The 21,248-nt window shown below is 44.0% G+C and overlaps 2 protein-coding genes across 6 annotated transcripts in view; both read left to right on the top strand.

The window, feature by feature from the left end:
- Positions 1-11,357, top strand: part of ndrg4 (NDRG family member 4) — a 31,954-nt gene extending 20,597 nt beyond the window's left edge. For 3 of the 5 annotated variants that reach the window (XM_048256926.1, XM_048256928.1, XM_048256929.1), the window contains 8 exons: positions 892-992; positions 2,224-2,280; positions 2,492-2,543; positions 2,725-2,772; positions 2,936-2,971; positions 3,794-3,845; positions 4,528-4,566; positions 7,882-11,357. In XM_048256926.1, coding sequence (XP_048112883.1) covers positions 892-992; positions 2,224-2,280; positions 2,492-2,543; positions 2,725-2,772; positions 2,936-2,971; positions 3,794-3,845; positions 4,528-4,566; positions 7,882-8,036 — 540 coding nt within the window. In that variant the 3' untranslated portion in view covers positions 8,037-11,357. The remainder of the gene's footprint in view (positions 1-891; positions 993-2,223; positions 2,281-2,491; positions 2,544-2,724; positions 2,773-2,935; positions 2,972-3,793; positions 3,846-4,527; positions 4,567-7,881) is intronic. The other 2 variants (XM_048256927.1, XM_048256930.1) reach the window with 1 other exon arrangement.
- Positions 11,358-13,183: 1,826 nt separating this feature from the next.
- On the top strand, positions 13,184-20,803 carry si:ch211-194m7.8 (olfactomedin-4). Its single transcript, XM_048256921.1, has 5 exons — positions 13,184-13,366; positions 14,093-14,251; positions 19,102-19,314; positions 19,574-19,706; positions 19,931-20,803. Exons 1-5 carry the CDS (start codon positions 13,217-13,219, stop codon positions 20,740-20,742), a joined length of 1,467 nt encoding a protein of 488 aa, XP_048112878.1. The 5' UTR covers positions 13,184-13,216; the 3' UTR covers positions 20,743-20,803.
- The last annotated feature ends 445 nt before the right edge of the window (positions 20,804-21,248 follow it).

Genomic DNA, 21,248 nt, shown 5'->3' with positions numbered 1-21,248 from the left:
TAGGATATCTGACAGATTATTGAGCGCTTCACTCCAAGGTATTTGGGATATCCTAACCTGAGATAGGATAGGATTCCTAAATTAAGTTAGGATTTGTCTCTGTAACACCAAATTGAGAAATGTCCTATCTTATATTTCTCCCATCTTAACTTATGACTTAAGATAGGACGTTTATGTAATGCGGCCTTAGGTGATCAAATTCAAGAATAATGGAACTGGTTATGTGGTTGCCCAGCAACATTGCTCAAAAAGTTACCCCATGTATCATAAACTTTAGGATCGGTTTCCGTACATGGAGCTTAATCCTAGATTAAATGCTTTTTTTTTTCAGTGTTAGAACATTAAGTGGAAAACATTCTCTGTTAGAACATTCCGTGGAGAACATTCTCTGTTGGAACATTCAGTGGAGAACATTCTCTGTTATCTCTTCCAAACCAGCCATCAGGGCAGACCAAGATTACTCAACACATGTTCAAGCCTTCTTTTGTCAGTTCAAACCAAGCCAGTCAGCATGTGTGATTCTCAGGTTGTGGGCACTTGGCTAGGCTCACACATCAGAGGGAGGCAAATGTTAGCAAAGCACTAGCAAGGTTGTGAGCAAGCCAGGAGTTTGACAGCAAAATGTTTTTGTCGAACCCTTACGAGATTGATTGCAAGGTAGGGATAGACAACCTGTGTCACCCTTTTTTCAGACATTCAACCAAATCAACCAACCCAGTTGACACGTTGGTATGAAAAGAGTATTTTAGTCCAGGATAAGGCTTAACCCATATACAAAATAAAACAGTGGTGTGACACCCTTATTCTGTGTGTTTGTGTGTGTGTGTGTTTGCTTGCGTGTGAATGTGTGTGTGTGTTTGTGTTTGTGTGTGTTTGTGTCTGTGTTTCCAGGAGGAGCTCATGAACAACACTGAGCTGGTGCAGAACTACAGACAACAGATCAACACTGTCAATCAGTTCAACCTGCAGCTCTTCTGGAACATGTACAACAGGTACAAACACACACACACACACACACAAACAAACACACACACACACACACACACATTTGGACACACACTGTGACTTACCATCTCTGTGTCCTGTCCTCGTTGCTCGGGCAACAGGGGTTTCTCCTCAGTAAACTGCTGCTCCTTCATCGCAGCCATCCTGGAGAGCAACCTGCAATTGCCATAGCAACACACACACACACACTTCTTAAGCACCCCACTCAACAGCATCCCATAATAGAATAAATCCCAGGAGCCCACTGGGCAGCACTGAGACTGGACATCATGAGCAGAACACACAGCAGAGAAGCAGAGAGCTAGGAACAGCACTGGACTCGAGGGAGGAAGTCATGGGAGCCCAGGAGGTCACATGGGGATGGAGGCCAGAGAGAGGAGGCTGGGATGGAGGCAGCAGTATGGACATGGATGGCACGGTGTGGTGGGGTGTGGTGTGGTGGGGTGGGGTGGCATCACACTATGACAGGGCACAGGTAGCAGTCCTGACAAAAATGGCTTTGTCTATCAACTCATGCAGGAATGCCCACAGCAAACCCTGCACTTACAGTCAGGGAGGGTGGAGCGAGCACGGCGATCGAGTGGAGTTTGGAGTTTTTGATGGTGGCTTGCAATGATCGTTTGGGCTGGGGACAGTTAGTGTGGGTTAAGATTCAGTGAAAGGGTGTAGGCTCACTTTGTAGACTGCGTGTGAGGGTATGGGGCTTGCAGGAGGGTGTGTGCTTGGTGTGAAGTGTGAAGGTGGAGGTCAGGGGCTGGCTGGGGTGTGTGAGGCTGTAGGAGGAGACTGGATTAGGTGGAGGGGTGTGCGCTGGGTATCAGGGTGTACTGCAAATATAATAGGATTTGTCTCTGTAACACCAAATTGAGAAATGTCCTATCTTATATTTCTCCCATCTTAACTTATGACTTAAGATAGGACGTTTATGTAATGCGGCCCCAGTTGATCACACACACACACACACACACACACACACACACACACACACACACACACACACACACACACACACACACACACACACACACACACAAACACACACACACAACATCACACATGGCAAAAACTGAAATCATGAAATAAGAGTGTGTGTGTGTGTGTTTGTTGTGTGTGTGTGTTGTGTGTGTGTGTGTGTGTGTGTGTGTGTTGTGTGTTGTGTGGTGTGTGTGTGTGTGTGTGCATGTGTGTGATATCTGATGGTGATTTTCTGTTCTGCAGCCGTCGGGACCTTGAAATGAACCGCATAGGGACAGTGCTGAATGCCAAGACACTGAAGTGAGTTTTAGCTCTGTGCATCTAAGTGTGTGTAAATATGTATATGACACAAGTGTGTGTGTGTCTGTCTGTGTGTGTGTGCGTGTGTGTGTGTGTGTGTGTGTGTGTGTGTGCGTGCGTGCGTGCGTGCGTCGTGCGTGCGTGCGTGTGTGTGTGTGTGTGTGTGTGTGTGTGTGTGTATGTGTACTCATATTATCTTTTCTTGTCCCAGGTGCCCAGTCATGCTGGTTGTTGGGGACAATGCTCCAGCTGAAGAGTGTGTGGTAAGTGTCTTTTCTCCTCTCTCTCTCTCTCTCTCACTTTCTCCTTTCATCAGCCCACCTCTCTCTTCTTATTTTCTATCACATCTCACTTCTTTTCTCCTCTCTCTCTCACTCTTTTCTCTGTTTTTTTGTCACAGTCCTGGATCCAACATTTTGTTCTTGTTTTGGTCTGTCTCTATAGGTTGAGTGTAACTCCAAGCTGGACCCAACTAAGACCACCTTCCTGAAGGTAAGACTGACTGACTGTTTACACAGTCCGGGCATTATGAACCATAACCAAGCTGCTGATCAATATGCACTAATTAAACAAGTTTCATTCAGTTGTCTAATAAGTAAATGCCATATCAAGCAAGTCAATTCTTCTTTTCTTTGTCTACCGTCTCCTATTATAGATGTCCGATTCAGGTGGACTTCCACAGCTCACCCAGGTAAGTTCAGATGTCCATGCACAAATTATTATTATTATTCTACCCTAAAAGTTTGTATATGTCAGATATGCATCACATACGTGGTGTACACAGACAGAATTTGGTAGTAAAGTCCATTGTCTGATAAAGACGAATCCAAAATGTGTTTAGCACATATCCTTTAAATATTTTAAATGTGGTATAAGTATAGTATGAGTATATAGTATATACTGTTTTGATCCTGTGAGGGAAATTTGGTCTCTGCATTTATCCCAATCCGTGAATTAGTGTAACACACTCAGCACACAGTGAACACACAGTGAGGTGAAGCACACACTAATCCCGACGCAGTGAGCTGCCTGCTACAGCGGCGCTCGGGGAGCAGTGAGGGGTTAGGTGTCTTGCTCAAGGGCACTTCAGCCGTTCCTACTTGTCGGGGTTCGAACCGGCAACCCTCCGGTTACAAGTCCGAAGCGCTAACCAGTAGGCCACGGCTACTGGTGGTACTATTTACAGTGGAGTTATACAGTGTAGTACAGTGTCACATAGGGTGTAACCATGAATGTCATCACATTGATACTTTGAACTTTACACATTGTTTTGGCCTTATAATTAGGATCGGGCACCTATATAAGCACTGAGTGCAACTGTGATGTGAGACACAGGTTACTAGTAAATCCCCTCCCACCTAAAGGTCAAAGCGTACAGGAATATAGTGCAAGTGCAATCCTAAAAAAACTAAATTACCTAAGTGACACTTCATACATTTGGCGGTCCTGTGCTTGATAAAGGCACGCCACATACTTTTGGATTCAAATTTTCTCTGTTATGTTTGCTCTCCAGCCTGGAAAACTGACTGAGGCGTTCAAATACTTCCTTCAGGGGATGGGCTACAGTAAGTGCTTGTGATTTTCTATGGTGTGTGGAGACAGATGAGTTTTGATCAGTAGGATAGCAGTTAATTCATATCCTTAGGGTCCTTCCTGACAAACTCCTTTTCTTGTCTATGTGTGTGTCTCATTCAGTGATGTTTGTGAGTGTAATTCACTGTGATGAGTGGGAATTAATCTATTGAACCCTCAGATGACAACCTTGCATCACTATGAGCATTCTTTAGTATATTCTATACACATTTTTCTATGGGATTGTCTCTAAATGTGTAGTACATATTGCTTAATTAAATTAAATGCAGAGATACTTTTATAAAATCTATTCATGTCATGCATCATGCATGCATTCATGTCATCAAGTCATGCATCATAATCTGATATAATACAATGACCTTTTGCCATTTTCAATTAATATTTTTTTAAAAAAAGGAAGATTTATTGTGCCCTTCTGAAAGTGCTTTTTGTTATATGCAAGATTATCATCAAACCATGTTTTGTGCGTGTCCATGATGTGTGTGTGTGTGTACATACTGTAGAAGTGTTGTGTGTGTGTGTACATAGAATAGAATGTATGTTTATATGTTTGACTTACCTGTTTTATTTAGACTACATGTGTCTGTGTGTGTGTGTGTGTGTGTGTGTGTGTGTTAACCAAGCCCTTTGTGTGTTCCTCCCCTCTCCTCTCAGTTGCATATGTAAAGGATCGCAGGTTGAGTGGAGGGTCAGGTACTTCCTGCTTCCTCTTTCTGCCTCCGTGACATCATTCATCTGATACATCTCCTCTCCTCTCCTCCAGCAGGACCATGGGGTTGGGCTAGAGGGGATAGGGGCTGGGGTACAAAGCATGCTGGGGGGTATTTCAAGTATGTTGTTAAGTGAGAAACCTGGATAAGTTCATTCATAATAAGTAGTAAATCTACGACCCTGAATATTCAATTAGATTCACTTTAATTGAGCCGACATGGGACAGAAACCCCAGTGTGCAATGTTCACAATTGCTGGCACATGAGAGAAAATGAAAATTGAAAGGTGACATCAGGAGTTGAAGACTAAACAAATGTAATGCATCAGGCTTGTGCAAAACTCTTAAATTCTAATTCAATTCTTGAATTTCACTTGCATTTCAATTGAGGTAGCAAACAGGAAGCATAATTGCAATTCGAATTGTGCACAACCCTGCCAAACATCAGCATGTTCCAAACAAGTAAGCCTACAGGCACTTTGTGTGTCTTAGCATGTAGCTCACCGTGTCTGTTGGCTTGATCGCTAAAACAATATATGGGTCGCGACTTAATGAACATGGGAAACTGTGGGTCCCAAAGCCAGACCAGTTAAGAACCACTGTGGTAAATCACCTAAAAGAAGAGCCTTTGGCCTTTGTTTTTTCCAGTTGAATGAAGCCATAGAGCTCTTCTATCAGAATGTTTACTACTCTCTCTAACTTACCCAGTTTTGTCACTAACCCATGTAGGCTACTTGTAAATACCCCACTGGTCAGTCAGCCAGACATGGCCTGGTCCCATTACACTAGGGAATTCTCACTCTGTAACGCACTTACAGCCGGGCTAGACCGGACACAACTGAATCTGCGATTGCGCTGGGGCATGTGCAAGTGCTTTCACGACATTCTTAAGCAATGAGAAACTGGTCCAAAAATCATACAACGTTCGTAAAAAGGGCTTTCCGAGCTACTCAGGCTTACGATGCTATCAGGAAACCGGGCCTTGGGTCGGTATTGGTCTGCCAGCTCATTTACTACCCCATGGTGATCCACTGTTATTTAGTTCTGATGACCTGCACTTGATCCAGTGGATCCGTGTCCAAGTTCAGGGGAGCCCACTGGGCCGGAGTGTTTGTAGATCAGCTGGGGGAACCTGTGGGACCCAGCCCCTGAGCTTTAAAGGAAGACTCAAAAGGCCATTTTTCACATAGATCTCTATTTTCTCTCAAAGTCACTGAGTACTGTTGGTACAAAAATACCCTCAGAGTGTGGCACTGTAGCTGCCATACTCCGTTTTTTTCATACCAACAGTACTCAGTGACCTTGAGAAACAAAGATATGTGTGAAAAATGGCTGGAGTTCTCCTTTAGGTTTGGTTAAATCACCGTTCCTGTTTCCTGAAGGATCCCACACCACACCACACCACACCCTCATCACCTCTGCTATCCTCTCCTCCTCTCTCTCCTTCCAGTTCATCACCCACACATTGAGGTCGTCTTAGCCCTCGGCTTGGCCTGTTGTAGCATGCACCTATATTCTGATTAGCCTTGCATGGCACATGGCTTCCCATGAGCTTCTCCTCTCATTTGAGGAGAGAGAGAAAGGGCCAAAGATGCTCTGAAGAAGGCCTGAGGGTTGACAGGTGCATGACATATGAAACCTTGGCCCGGTTGCACGAAGGACCTTAAGATTTTTCCCTTAAGTAGGACCCTTCTTGTCCTGTCTATGCACCACCTGTATACTTTGTAAACAACATTGCACTATTTTGCTTTTTTGAACTTCTGGTTAGACGCAAACTGGTTTTCATTGTCTTTGGACTTGTACTCTGCACAATGACAATAAAGTTGAATCTAATAAAATCTAATCTAATGATAGGCAGGGTTGGCAACTCTAACGCATCTGACACTCACGCTATCAGCATCAATCTCACCCTCTCACGCACAAGCAATAAATGTCACGCCAAATCCATTCTTATTTTTTCCGCAGTCTGTTCATTTTCTGTTGATGACTAGACTAGACCACAGCATTGTTTCTAAATGACAGGAAACAAGTTTAAGGCATAAATATGTCTTTAGACCAACAGCTAGTAGGCCTAAGTCTAATATCTGCCTACAACATTCTCAGCCCAGTTTTCTCTGGCTGTTGATTGGCTGACTATTTTAATCCGGTCCACGACACCTTCACGGAACACGCTGATATTTAGACCTATGAGGCAGACGGACACATCTTTTATACGGAGCTATACCCTCTATTTGTTGTGATAGATGGTTGTGTACACAGAGTTTACTAAAAAGAAAGGTTTTGAACAACTCACTTTAACAGTTGGTTTTCCATAATTATGCTTTTAAATGAAACATAATTATGTTTTCAAATGAACATTCACAAAAAGACCCAACGTTGCATTTTGGCGAGAGTTACGCTTTAAGGTGCTTTGTGCAAACGGGCCCTTGTCTTTGCTTGTGTTCTTAAAACTAATACAAGGATGACAGTGCTCCCACCCAATGTGGTTAATGGTTAACTTTAAGATTGCACAGGTGATTGGGAATGATATTAGCATTAGACAGAAGTCACACCATCACCCCACACTATGCCAGTGTGCTGACATTGCAGGCTGACAATGATACCATGATATTTTCATCATGGTAATTTAAATAGCTTTTAATTCACGTATCAATTGTCCAGGCATGTGCAGTGCACCTTTTTGTTTTTTTCCTCTGTAATGCATAAGCAGCTGTTTGTCACATAGAGAAAACTTGCGATCCATTTCTCCCAACCCCATTCAAAAATGTACTGTGAATATGTACTACACAGCAGGGCCGTTTTAGATTTGCAGTTGCTTTGTTGCAGTGAATGTTCTGGTGGGGGGTATAGATTATTCAACTTCTTCAAGGTCTTGCTGTTTTGAAACCACAGCATGTTGCATCATTCCTCTTTGTTTTTCAACTTCTTTGAGAAGAAAGCGCTACGTAAACATCCACCTGTTTCTGAGATTTGATTCAGTTTTTCTCTTTTCTCTTTTCTTTCTTTCTCTCTCTCTCTCTCTCTCTCTCTCTCTCCCACTCTCTCTCTCTCTCTCTCTCTCTCTCCCACTATCTCTCTCTCTCCCACTCACTCTCTCTCTCTCTCTCTCTCTCTCTCTCTCTCTCTCCCCCTCTCTCTCTCTCTCTCTCTCTCTGACTCTTTTCCCCGCTCTCCTCAAACTGCCCATCCCATTCTTTCTTTCTTTCATTCTCTCTTTCTTTCTCTCTCTCTTTTTCATTCTCTTTCTTTATTTCTCTCTCTCTCTCTCTCTCTCTCTCTCTCTCTCTCTCTCTCTACAGTGCCCACGGCGAGTATGACCCGGCTTGTTCGCTCTCGGACGGCGTCGCTGACCAGTGGCAGCTCCCTGGAAGGCTCTCGCTCGCGCGCCTGCACTCAGTCGGACAGCAGCGAGGGGGTGGCCCAGCTCAGCCACACCATGGAGGTGTCCTGCTAAGCACACTCCATGGGAGAGGGAGGGAGAGAGAGGAGGAGGAGCAGGAGCAGGAGGGGGAGGAGAGAGAGAGGCAGGGGAAGAGGAGGAAGAGAGAGAGATGGAGAGACAAAGGGGGAAGAGACAGGAAGAGAGAAAAGGGAGAGGGGGGTGTATAGAGGCAGGAGGGTGGAGAGATAGGATGGAGATGGGGAGAGGTGTGGGCTGTGCTGGCTACGTTGCTTGACCACTCTCTATCTCTCAGAGTTGTTCTCTTCCTCTTCTCCTTCTCTGTTTTAGCCTAGTTCCACCCAGCCACCCATCCGTCCCTGTACAAACAGATGGAAACCTGTCCTTTCCCCCCTTCTTTCAACAAAAACATTGAAAGCCATTTTGCTATGTCACCTGCTTTCTCTTTTTTTCTCTCTTGTCTGTGAGATTGTGAGTATTACTATTTTCTGACCCCAACAAACACCTACTGCCAAACCACAAACACACACACACACTGCCAAACCACACACACACACTGCCAAACCACAAACACACACACACACTGCCAAACCACACACACACACACACACACACACACACACATTGCCAAACCACACACACACATATACTCTGCCAAACCACACACACACACACACACACACACACACACACACACACACACACACACTTGTCCCATGAAGAGTGATTCTAAGGGCTTTGAGGAGTGGTACTGATTTTGAGCTCATAACCCAAAGACCAAGAGGATATTAGAGAGTCGCCACAGAACCAAGAGCACACACACACACACACACACACACACACATAAGAGCACACACACACACACACACTCCCTCTCATACACTCTACACACCCACATGCTGACCAGACACTCCACTGAAGGGCATAAGGACCTGCCAGCTGACGCTATGACCATGTTCAGGGACCTGGACATAGGGGTCAGAGGAAGTCACCTCTGGGTGGTCAGTTTCGCCAAGCAGAGACGCTTAACGTGACGTCCCGACAGACGTTCAGACAGAGAGGGACTTTTAGGAGATGTGACCGTAGAATCAGGTGAGCCACCCACTCGTCAGAACGGAGCATGCACCTGTTCACCCAATCCCAGACCAAGCTGCACCACAGCCCAGCATAGACACCACCCAGCCCAGCCCAGCCCATGTGCAGTCAGTGTGCACTTAGCAGCAGCCTGGCACAGCCCAGCCTAACCCAGCTACAATTCAGCTATAGCCCAGCTATGGCTCAGCTCAAGCCAAAGCCTGTCCTCTCCTAGATCCAACACCATGTTTATACCAAAGCCACACACACACACACAGACATGCACATAGACACACACAGTTATTAACGCTCGCACACACACACACACGCGCATGCATGCACACACGCACAAACGCACACACACAACACACACACACAGATAGGTCTACTAGTATGAGACCACATATTGCGGACTGAGAATCAGCCCTCCTGGGGTAACAGACATGCAGACATGTAGACACACACACACACACACACACACACACACACACTACACATTCTGGAGCTGATTTGGCTAACATTAGTCTGATTCACTGTATTGTTCATACTGTATTGAGCCTGGAGCTCCCGGTCCCCAATCACACACAGACACCGTAGAGCTGGCTCAGGGTCAACCGTGAAGAGGAGGAGATAGCCCAGATAGCTAACTAACCCTGGGGTGGGACCTGGCCCTGTCCTGTTGAGATGGAGGTCCGCTTCGCCATGTCTGTCTGTGAGCGGTGGGGCTATCTGGAGCTAGCTGCTCCAAGCTCAGAATGTAGGGTAAAGCCCTCTCTTAAACCCCCCTCCCTTCTCATACAACGCGGTGCCCCGCGGCTCACAGACGCTCTCAGCGGCCCCTCTCCCGCTCATCACCTGGCCGTCAAAACCCCCGTGAAGCTACGGCCGTCAGCTACGCGAAGCTCCGGCCCCTGCACTGACCTTTCGTCACACGGCACCAGCCTCTACTCGGACATGCGGTGCCCAGAGTCCACAGACGTGGCCTTAAAACTCTCCTCAAGTGGTGCCCAGGCCCTTACCTCTCCTCTCTGCTACCCGAAGGCTGCTGCCGCCGCCGCTGCTGCTACATTCACATATGTGCTAGACACACAGTCACAGAAAATACCCCTGTAGTTGTAGCTCTGAGGTCTGGAGAACTGGCTGGTACTGTAAGTGTATAAAAAAGCCGCAGATTTACTCACTGACGGACAACAACAATAGGAAGCAGTTGCCCACACCATACACTACATGCTTTATAGCAGAGAGTGAGGTGAGGGAGAGAGAGAGGACATAGACAGTGGACAGAAACCTGTGGAGGTGTGTGTGTGTGTATGAGAGAGAGAGAGTGCAAGCAGTGAGAACGTAAGTTCAGGAATATGTCTTTAGAGAAGGATATTGGGATTGTTATTAACATAAAAATGCAGTGCTTGTTTATTACAGGCTGACCACCTTATTGCAAAGAACATGGGACACACACACAAACACTCACACAAACTCTCTACCATCTTCTCTCTTCCATATACATATAAATATATCTAATATATATGAAGTGTATTTGCCTCTTCCGCTCCTTGCCTCTGTTTGCATGCTCTGTTAGTCATGACGGTACAAGCCTGTGCTATTGTCTTACCTCCGTGTGACGTAGAGAATATTTCGCCTGTGGCTCCTGAATGTACTACCTTTGAAAGTGCTGTACAGTCCCAGCCCTTCCTCCGGCCTGGCCCACAGCTCCCTGCACTCTAGCTAGAAACTTTGTTGTTTTGTTTTCTTTTGCTTTTACTTTGGTGACCCAGACAGCGCTGCTGTCTTTCTCTGGCCCGGATCCGGCTCTGATGTGGCGCTGAGGCCTCGTCCGAGCCCAAGTTCCGGCCCCACGTGTTGTCATTGCAATGGAGCATCATTCCATTCGAAAAACTGAGCTCTCCTCTTTTTATATTTTAATTAGTAGTTCTTCTCCAGCCATGTAGAGGTTTTTTTTGTTTTGTTTTTGTTTTTGATGTTTTATTGATATCCATAATAATACTATTATCATTACTACTGTTAGCATAACTGAATTTGTAATGAGCAATACGTTGTGTTAATAGACAGACTGATTTAGTTTGAGTCTTCCTGCCCAGAGAGGACCTGACCCTGGTGCTGACCCTTGCCAGGTCAAGTGTCAAAGGTCAGGGTCAGGGCCTGTCTGGGTGAGTCTTGAGGCCAGGAGCAGCGTCCTGTCTCTCCATAGCAACAGTGTTAATGAAATATGTACAGAACATCTATAAAGGAAATTGTCACTCTGTGTTCCGAATATGAATCAAATAAAGAATTCTAGAAAGAAAAGTTGTTTTTGTGTTGTGGACTGATTCTACTTGACAAAGCAACATCTTGGAAGTTTTCATAAGTGTCAAAATAATTATTTATATCTAAATGCACCATCGAAATCTAAGTGCTTTTTACTTCACCAACTTCTGGCTGATCTTTCAGTGTGACTGGTCCTACTGAAATAATGTCATTGGTCAGCATTTCCATATGACTGATCAAGACAGGTGTACATCTGCAGTGATGCTTGAGCTTGATGCTTGAACTTTTACTGAGAGGCTTTTGCAGCATGATTAGACCTGAATATGTCCCTCAGAGATAACCACTAGAGGCACACAGCCTCTGATCTGAAGCATTGAAGTGAAGGGCTTGGATGTTGCCCTGTGTCATCCTCAAGGGTGTGGTGAGATTATAGTGACCTTCTGAACTTGAGTGATCTCTGGTTTGATTAGATAAACAGTGAAGTGAACAGTGAAGATGATAAAGGAAGTTAGAGAGATGCGGGTCATGCTCATATTTTGATATATTTGACGAGAACAAACTGCAGAAATCTCACGGGCCATAATTCGAATGATGGGTAAAGAGCAAAGACTTAAAGGACAATTCTGGTATTTAGCACTTTGAGTCCCTTTTCCGGTTTGTTTTGGATGAAGCAGAGTGGTGGACACCCGAAATTTTGACGATTGGTCCTGTCTCGACCATTCTGACTCGTTTTGAATCGCCTTTGACTACTCAGAGTGGCTGCCAACAGGCATACTCAAACATGTCCTAAAACAACCCTTAACGTTCGTTTTCAAAACTGTGCAACTCACCGAGTGGTTTAAACACAAGGCAAAATCAATTTGCTAACTTGACACCTTAATCACAAACACCAAGTCAGCTCAATGCCCCCACATGCCACAAACAATAGTTATATTTAATGCACAGGAACTTTGAAATGCTGACACTCATGCAACTATGCCTGGGCCTGAATAATAAATTCCCCTGCTTCCTTTTCCAAACTGAATATCCTTATTTGGTCACTTTCTGTTCTTCTTTTCCATCCATTCACAAAGCCAGGTTTGAGCAAGACTTACAAATGAGGCCCAATATACAGTACATTCTGTCCCAATGCAGGACTTTACAGCATGTATGGCCTACATTGCAGACGACACCATAAACATGGTTATACCATAAACATATTATTATGATACAGATAAACAGTAGTCTCTATAGTTCCACAGGTAAAGCCCAATTTGCTGACTCCTATAATTCCTTTCTTTGACATTATATACATGAAATGAAATTATCCATTTGGTAAGAGGTTACTGTTTAATAACTGCTACATCTCCAAGTTCTCTCATTTTGTACTATTTAGTATTACACGAGCACTCATTCCAGCCTCATGTTACTGTCCTACTGCAACTACTATTCCAGAACTGGATGCATACATTTCAAATGGAAAGTCTTAGAACTGTTTCCCATGACCTTATAATTACAAAAACACTTTTATCTAAAGCAGCAGGCACACATTTACAACACATAACACATTTTCAGCCTACACTCAGATGGCTTCCATACTGGTCAAAAACATAGAGTTCTCAGAACTCAATGGACGTGTACTACTGTTATTTTGTTTCCTTTGTTTGTCTTCCTATTAGTAACATAAAATATATAATAACAGAGCCCCTTTCACTAGGAAGTGTGGACCGCATGCTTTCCATCGTGCTTGGCCTTCTGGTGCATTGCAACACCACTGTGGTGTTGATTGAGCAAAGTGTGTTTCCCACCTCTGACACAGCACTCTCACTCTGACTTCTTCATCACGCACGCACACACACACACACACACACACATACATACACACACACACTTGCACGACCGCCCTGAGAAACACTCCCATGTGGCTCACAGCATCTGCTAGATTTAAACGTGCTGCTCGGCGCGGTCGTTGCTACTCACTTGGCATACTGGCTGACCACGGTCACAGCTCTACTCACTCGGTACCAGCTAACATCATGTTGGGCTTTCTGCTTATCCTCTCTCTCACTGTGAGTGCAGCCCAGAGGGCGTTCTTTCATATAGCAATATAAGTGTTGATATTTAGATGATTTATCAGTCTTTATTATTAATACTTATTACATGAATGTCATAACAATAACAATAACTGTAACAACACTGTTCATTATTAAAGCTAATATTAATTATATAAATACTTTCCTTCAACAGTTCCCAAGTGTGCATTAACACTGAACACATTTTAGCTGTAACCAATGCATACGTACAGTACCTTTGCCTTTTGAAGACTTCATGGCAATCATACTGCTACAGGCAGAGATGTGGACGTCTAATGTAGCCACATACTTAAACACAAATGGCCATTTTTGGCAACTATTAATATTTGTTTTGCACATTCTCTAATACATTATAGCTTTGGTCATTTTGGCTGAGTTAACTTCTCAAGGTGCTATCAGGCATTTATTGGAATTGTAAAATAATAAGTAAGGGATATTGGACGACACGGCGCTCGGTTAACAGAAATTAATGCACGTTCAAGGTTGTAAAACGGCCCCGACGCACAGCGGAAATTCAACCAAGCAGTGGAATAATATAATTAATTTATTTCTATATGATCAATTATTTTATGTATTAGATATTTAATTACTTATTTTATTATTAATTATTGCCGTGCAGCTTTCTCTATGTAACATCTGTGTGTCACAGTGTTTCATTTGCCCTTCAGTTAATTTGAACTTTTTCAATGTGTGTGTGTTTAGGAGAGTGTCCATCTTCAGCAGGTGAATGGCCAGCTGCGTGATGGCTCTTGTGTGTGTGATGTGGAAAGCCTCACGTGGAGTTTCCCCACTGCAAAATATGAAAACATATCCAATCTGATGCAGGACTGTGGGGATGCTCTTCACAAGCTCCAAACACAGGTAGGTTCACACACACACACACACACACACACACACACACACACACACACACACACACACACACACTTAATTAGGCAACATGATGCAAGGTTAATATAGATTATTTAGCCTTATGTCAGTTTTATAAACTTTTTACTTATTGACAGGGCATGCAAGTTTTGACAGGAATTCTGGCAACAACTTGAAAAAAAACCCCTGCTACTCCTGGGATCCCAGTGTTCCCATCCCAGTGTTTTCCAGTGCTACTGCTGCTTATCTGCTAGATCAGATGGAATTGGGTGTCATGGTACTCATGCGTGAACACACACACACACACACACACACACGCCTTTTAGATCAGATGGAATTGGGTGTGTTCATGCGGCTTTGGGGCAGCCGTGGCCCACTGGTTAGCACTTCGGACTTGTAACCGGAGGGTTGCCAGTTCAAACCCCGACCAGTAGGAATGGCTGAAGTGCCTTTGAGCAAGGCACCTAACCCCTCACTGCTCTCCGAGCGCCGCTGTAGCAGGCAGCTCACTGCGTCGGGATTAGTGTGTGCTTCACCTCACTGTCTGTTCACTGTGTGCTGAGTGTGTTTCACTAATTCACGGAAACCAAATTTCCCTCACGGGATCAAAAAAGTATATACTTACATGTATATACTTATACTATATATTTTCAAGTTGGGAGCATTTGTTGATTCAACTTGAATTTTTGAATTGCTAACCTACTGTAAGTCTACCTTACTCACAATACTAAGTTGGCATTACTAGATATTTCAAGTTGGGAGCATTTGTTGATTTAACTTGATTATTACAGTGCATGAAAATGCACTGTTCTGTTATCCGAAGTCTTCTTCTTCTTCTTCTTCTTCTTCTTCTTCTTCTTCTTCTTCTTCCCACCAAATTTCTGCATCTAATTCAGCTTTAACCGTTTAACGTAGAAACTTCGTTCAAACTTTGTAACGTAGGTCTTGAAAAGGACACGTGGGGAATGTATTTTTCACTTTTGTAAACTTTATACTTTTTGAGATATTAATAAAAAACAAGCTTATTTTTCCCCATAGACTTAACATGGGCTGATGACATCACAATGGGCTAATTAACTTGATTTGCACCTGTATCAACTTCCAGCTGCTCACTACTAGGACCCATCAAAGGGCCAGTTAAACTGATTGCACCTGTATCAACTGCTTTCTGCTTAACTAGACCAACTCTCTCTGTGTCTCTCCATTCTACAAGGATATAAGGCACAGTCCATCCAACTTTCTATCCATTCATCCTCTTCAAACCATTCACTCATCCACCCATTAAACTATCCACCAACATCCATTAAACAATCTGCCTATTAACATCCATTCAACTTTCTGTCTATCAACATCCATTACACTATCTAAATTCAACTTTTAAACTATATACTCTGTCTCAGGCTTTAAGCATAATCTGGCTCTATTAAGACTACAGATTTTTTTTTTACAGTGAGTCATAACTGTTCAGCATAGTAAGCTGTTCCTGAATTTTTTTTTTAAATATATTTTTTGGGCTTTTTATGCCTTTAATGATAGGACAGTGGAGAGTGACAGGAAGCAAATGGGAGAGAGAGCAGGGGTGGGATCAGAGTGTGAATTACCCCACCATAATTGGGGGGTACTGCTCCTTCACTTCTTCTATGACCATCAGTGCAACATGTGTTGTGCAACACACATACAAGGTGTAAACATGCGACAAACTGATAATCAGTGAGAATAATGAGAATATCTCATTGTTGTTATATCCAAAAGAGAACTGTTTTGATCAACTCTCAAAAGTTAGAAGTGAAGTGCACTGAAATACCATTCTAATTACTAGTAAAAGTAATACCTTTACAAGAAGCCTATTGCTTATTTCATGACATATTGATTTGGTTTATTTTTAGATTTCATAAGACCTGGAGGTAAGATCCAACCCTCTAATGTAGCATAGCCTACTGTATAAACAGAAACCAATTTTCCATTATAGTCTATGGTAGTCAGTGTCAAATCAACACAATTGCTTAGAGATATGTGAAACCTAAGCAATCTTTAATGTGATTAAGGAGCATATACTGTAGCCTACTATGAAAAAACATACTACCACATAAGAACTACAGAGCGGTAACCTACAAGAATCCGATAACCAGAATGTAAAAACAATAGGCCTACTAACCAATTAAAAACAAATTAAAATACTAGCATGTACTATTTAGCCTAGGCTACTTGGCTCTTTATGTTTCCACAGGTTTCACTAATGTTATGTAGGCTTAGCTACATCAGACCCTCTTGTGCATAATAAAAACAACACAGGATCTGTGCCAAACTAATTTTAAAAGGGCACAATCATTTATTCAAGATAAAATAAGAATCAATGGACACCTAGGCTATGGACTGGAGTTCATCTCCTTGGAAATGACAATCGATTTTATCTCACCACAATGTAAAATAATAATTAATGATTTAAATAGAGAATTATCTTGCTAACTACCCTTGGTAACTAACCAAGGTCCACTTTACTAGCCTCAGTGGGTAAGTAAGTAGCAGGTAGCCGGTAATTAAATGTATGAAGACGTGACATGAGCTATGAAAGAACAAAACACATTAATACATGAAGGTTGTAAAATAGCACATTTTCAACAAGCTAGACGTCTGCTAGCAACTTACAGTTACCCATGCACGTCAGCAGCAAACCGAATTTAGACTACTGGAGGAATCTAGCGTTTTGTCATTCAACGTCGTTGACACTTGCTTGAGAAGTTGAAGTCGTTCTCCGTTGCTTCTAGCGCCACGGTGGTTAAAAATGGTACGGTCCATAATAGGGGTGTCTAGCCTGGGTGTTCCCATGCTGCCTTTCGCGCGATTTGATTCACGTTGCTAAGGCAGCCTGGAGACCATGGAGCAAATTTTCGCCTGAGATAGGGAACCAATCACAGAACAGGGGGGAAGCAAGACGATGATGAGCTATGCACAGACGCATTTGATAGACATCCGTGGCACCCAATAAACGGATCTGGGCATTTTTTTCAAATACGAGAAAATGAACGTTTGGTTCCCAGACCACGTCTCATTGAGAAGTGGTGGCGCTAGCCAGGCTAAGGGGTGTCTGAAATCGCTTTACATTAAACTTTTCCTAGTGAAAATAGGAGTTGACTTGTATTGTAGCCAACTGTAATGATATTTTTTTACAATATCAGAAAAATTATCTGACCCCCCCCAAAACTGATATTTCTGTCTCTTTGGGGGGTACTGGGTCTTCATTGGGGGGTATAGTACCCCCCAGTACCCCCTGTAAATCGAACTATGAGTGGGATCCGGAAAGGACCACGGGGCGGGAATCGAACCCGGGTCGCCGGCGTACGGTGCAGGTGCCCCAGCCAGTTGTGCCACAGCTGGAGCCACTGTTCCTGTATTTCTAAAGAGAGATGTTGTATGCTACGTTGCATTGCAGACAAATGGATCCATAATAACACCGTCAATTCCAAATAACTCAAGTTGTTATTGTAGCCTATTTGTGGAGGTTTCTTTATTTGGAAAGTTAAATCCGCATTTTCCTCTGGAGTTAAACGTTTGCTTGTTTGTAGGCCTTATACTAAGGCTGTGTATTGATGTTGTGACAGGCTATGTTGTAAGAATGGAACAAGAGGCTTTTGCGCAATAGCCGAAAGATAATGCGCCTTTATTGTAGCCTAGAAGAGTTCACGAGGTGGAAAACGAGAGGAAATAATAGCATTTAAAATGTCCATTTAAATTGTAGCCTAATATAATGTGCTGTAGTGCGTTTTAAATCCGAAACAATAAGATATGTGAGGAGGTTGCTATTAACTTTAAAGAGTGCATCTACAATCGAAACTATCTACAGCCTATGACGCAAATTGAATAGCCATGTCCAGTATACGGATGTCTGCTTTAGTTGACAGCACGGTAACTAGATTTTAATCGGTCAAGCTGAAGAGCTGGTGTCATTAATGTTCGTGCAAAAAGGCTGATTCATGTCCCTTGCATTTTGCAACCGCGAGGTCCATGGCAGGCGCCACACAGAAATCTCCTGCGACCCACCTGTGGGTCGCGACCCAGTCTTTGGGAACCAACCCAGATAGCAAAATCAGATTGGCAGATAGCGGACCGCTGGTGGTATGCCGTGGTGGCTTGCCACTTTAGGTCCGCCGTTGGACCACAATCTCTTTAAATTTAACTTGTCATGAATATTAAGAAAAGTTAATAAAATGATGTATGGAGTATAACTGAACAAATGAAAAATATTTTAGACCAATAGTGCCAAAATATTGGGCAATCTGTCTGCAACCTGCCAGCCGATTAGCAAAATGCCAGCGGACCACCAGCTATGCCCCCAATGGACCGGCTGGTCCGCCAGCCTCTTGCTACAGTATCTGGGCAATGTTCTAATCCAGTGTTTCTCAAAGTGTGGTCCGGGGACCACTGGTGGTCCGCAAGCCACCCCAAGTGGTCCGCAAGCAGATGTGGTAAAATATAATATAGATGAGTTGTTTGCAACATTGATCCAACTTGTATGTAAATCCAAACAGTTCTGCAACACTGCTTATGTAAGCTACGCCAGTTTAAATCATAAGAATCCTCTGACACAATAAGCAAGGTGCAAAGACAATAAGCAAGGTGGTTCAGTGAGCAGGTCTGTTGTGTAATACACCGTTGAAATCTTTTTTTTTAGCTAGGTGGTCTGTGAAGGGGTTTTTTTTTTGGTTATGTGGTCCTTGGTCTGAAAAAGTTTGAGAAACACTGTTCTAATCTAATATAAATGCAGTTGTGTTTGTCCAAGTGCTGTTTGAATTTGTATGCCCTGTGTGCTTATATGAATTTGCATGGCACTGTCTGACTCACAGGTTGAGGAGACGGAAGCTACGATGCCACAACTTCTGGCCACTGTTGAAAATGTGACCCAGCGCCTGGGCCCGTTCCAGTACCTGAACTCTAACGGCCTGTACAACGCTCTTCACCTGAATCAGCTCAGCACAGAGCTGGAGCAGCTCCAGCTCGTCGCAGACACCACCCATAATGACAACCCATCTAAAGACACCATAAAACTCTCCACAGAGGTACACCAGCATGCTCACCGACTCCTTAATTCAACTTCAAAGTAAAGAACTTAGCAAGCCTTTATGCTGGTTTAGTAGTTTGTTAAAACTGTTTCAAAATATTACAGTGATTAAACAACTAAGCTGTGATGTCAAGTATTTATTCATAAATGTTAAGTGTTAGAAGAACAGAACAGAAGAGATTAATAGACTTTGATGGAAATAATAAGGATAGTATGACATTTACTGTATTATAAAGTGGTAATTCATGTTTTACCAGATTGCCCAAGCTAAAGTGAATGTAGAGAAGATGTACAAAGACAACGTCTTCAATCTGGAGACTGTGAAAGAAAACTTGCGCCTACTAAACAACCGTGTGCAATCCTGTCGCACCATCCCCACAGAATTTAGAAGTAAGCCATCTACCCTAAAAAAATCCTACTTCACAGACATACAATTAGCCTAATGCTTCCAGCAATATAGATTTCCTCAGCCCATGCATACTGATATCTGTTTTATCCCCTTTAAGCCACTTGTGGTACAGTTTACATATTCTCATCAGTGTGTGGTGGCACTTGGGATCGAACCCATGACCTTTCACCTCTGAGCTACAGGAACGACTGTTCTCTCTCAACAGGCACCTGTTCTCAGCGCATCATGACCAACATCAGCTCCCCTGTCGTCACCAAGCTCAGCTCTTATGGGAAGTCTTACATAGCAGGAGCCTGGGGGCGCGAGGCCAAGCAGGGCAGTGAGGAGCGCTACTGGATCCAGCCACTCACCAGCGGCCACCGGTCCGGGAACGTCATGCGGACGTATAGGACCTTCAGCGACTTCATGGCATTCAAGAGCTACCAGGATGAGTCCATCGCGCCCTCCTCCAGCCACACCAACGCCATCCAGGGCCCAGGCACTCTGCTGTATGGAGAAGCTGTTTTTTACCAGTGCTACAACACAAGGGAGCTTTGTCGCTACGACCTCAGGACCAAGGCTACGTTACGCAAGACGCTCCCCGACGCCGGTTTCAACAACCAGTTCCCCTACTGTTACTACACATGCTTCGACTGGACCGACGTCAACCTGTCTGCCGATGAGCGAGGCCTCTGGGTCATCTACTCTACGCTGGGTAACCACGGCAACCTGGTGTTGAGCCTGCTGGACGCCGACTCGCTCAACGTCACGCACACGTGGAAGACGCATCTGTTCAAGAAGTCCGTAACCAGCACCTTCATGGTGTGCGGGGTCCTGTACGCCACACGCTTCGTGGACACGTTCCGGGAGGAGGTGTTCTACGCCTTCGATACCACCACGGGTCAAGAGGACAACACCTTGGCTCTGCCTTTGGAGAAGGTGGCCGCACGGGTAGCCAATCTGCATTACAACCCCGTGGACAGAAGGCTGTACATGTACAATGAAGGCTACCTTCTGGCCTACCAAGCTGTCTTCTAAATCTATGACCGTTTTGGACCTGTGGTTTCATGTGCTGGCAATAAAAGATGTTTGTGAATGATTTGTTGCAAAGTCATTTTATACACACACGTGCCTACACACACGGCCGGCAACGCGACAAAATTGTATAGAATCTTTTGAAGTGAATGGGGCAGCGCATACGGCAAGTGGAACGACGACTGTCGCATCGCTCTAATCGTCCCCTTTTGGCAATTTTGATATGTCATAATATAAAACAGCTGTCTGGTCAGTGTATCTCCACTGAATCGATGGATGATCACGTCGCCAGTATTGTGTAGTAAAGTGTGTGTGGAGAGCTTTAAATATGGGGGATAAATAAAGTTAAAATATAAGCCGCAAGAATGGAGCAAGGCTTCTGCAGGAGAAAAGAGGAAAATGGTAGTGGAGGAAATGCATAGACAGGAGGAGACTGTAAGATGTACTAAGGCAGTGTTGCAGGCAAAACAAGGCCAGAGGGTGAACTGGGAAGGGGTGGAAAAAAGACG

Source organism: Alosa alosa, chromosome 11 (genome assembly GCF_017589495.1).
Source record: "Alosa alosa isolate M-15738 ecotype Scorff River chromosome 11, AALO_Geno_1.1, whole genome shotgun sequence".
NCBI lineage: Eukaryota > Metazoa > Chordata > Actinopteri > Clupeiformes > Clupeidae > Alosa > Alosa alosa.
The sequence above is the reverse complement of the archived record's forward strand: the minus strand, read 5'-3'. Positions and strand labels throughout refer to the sequence as shown.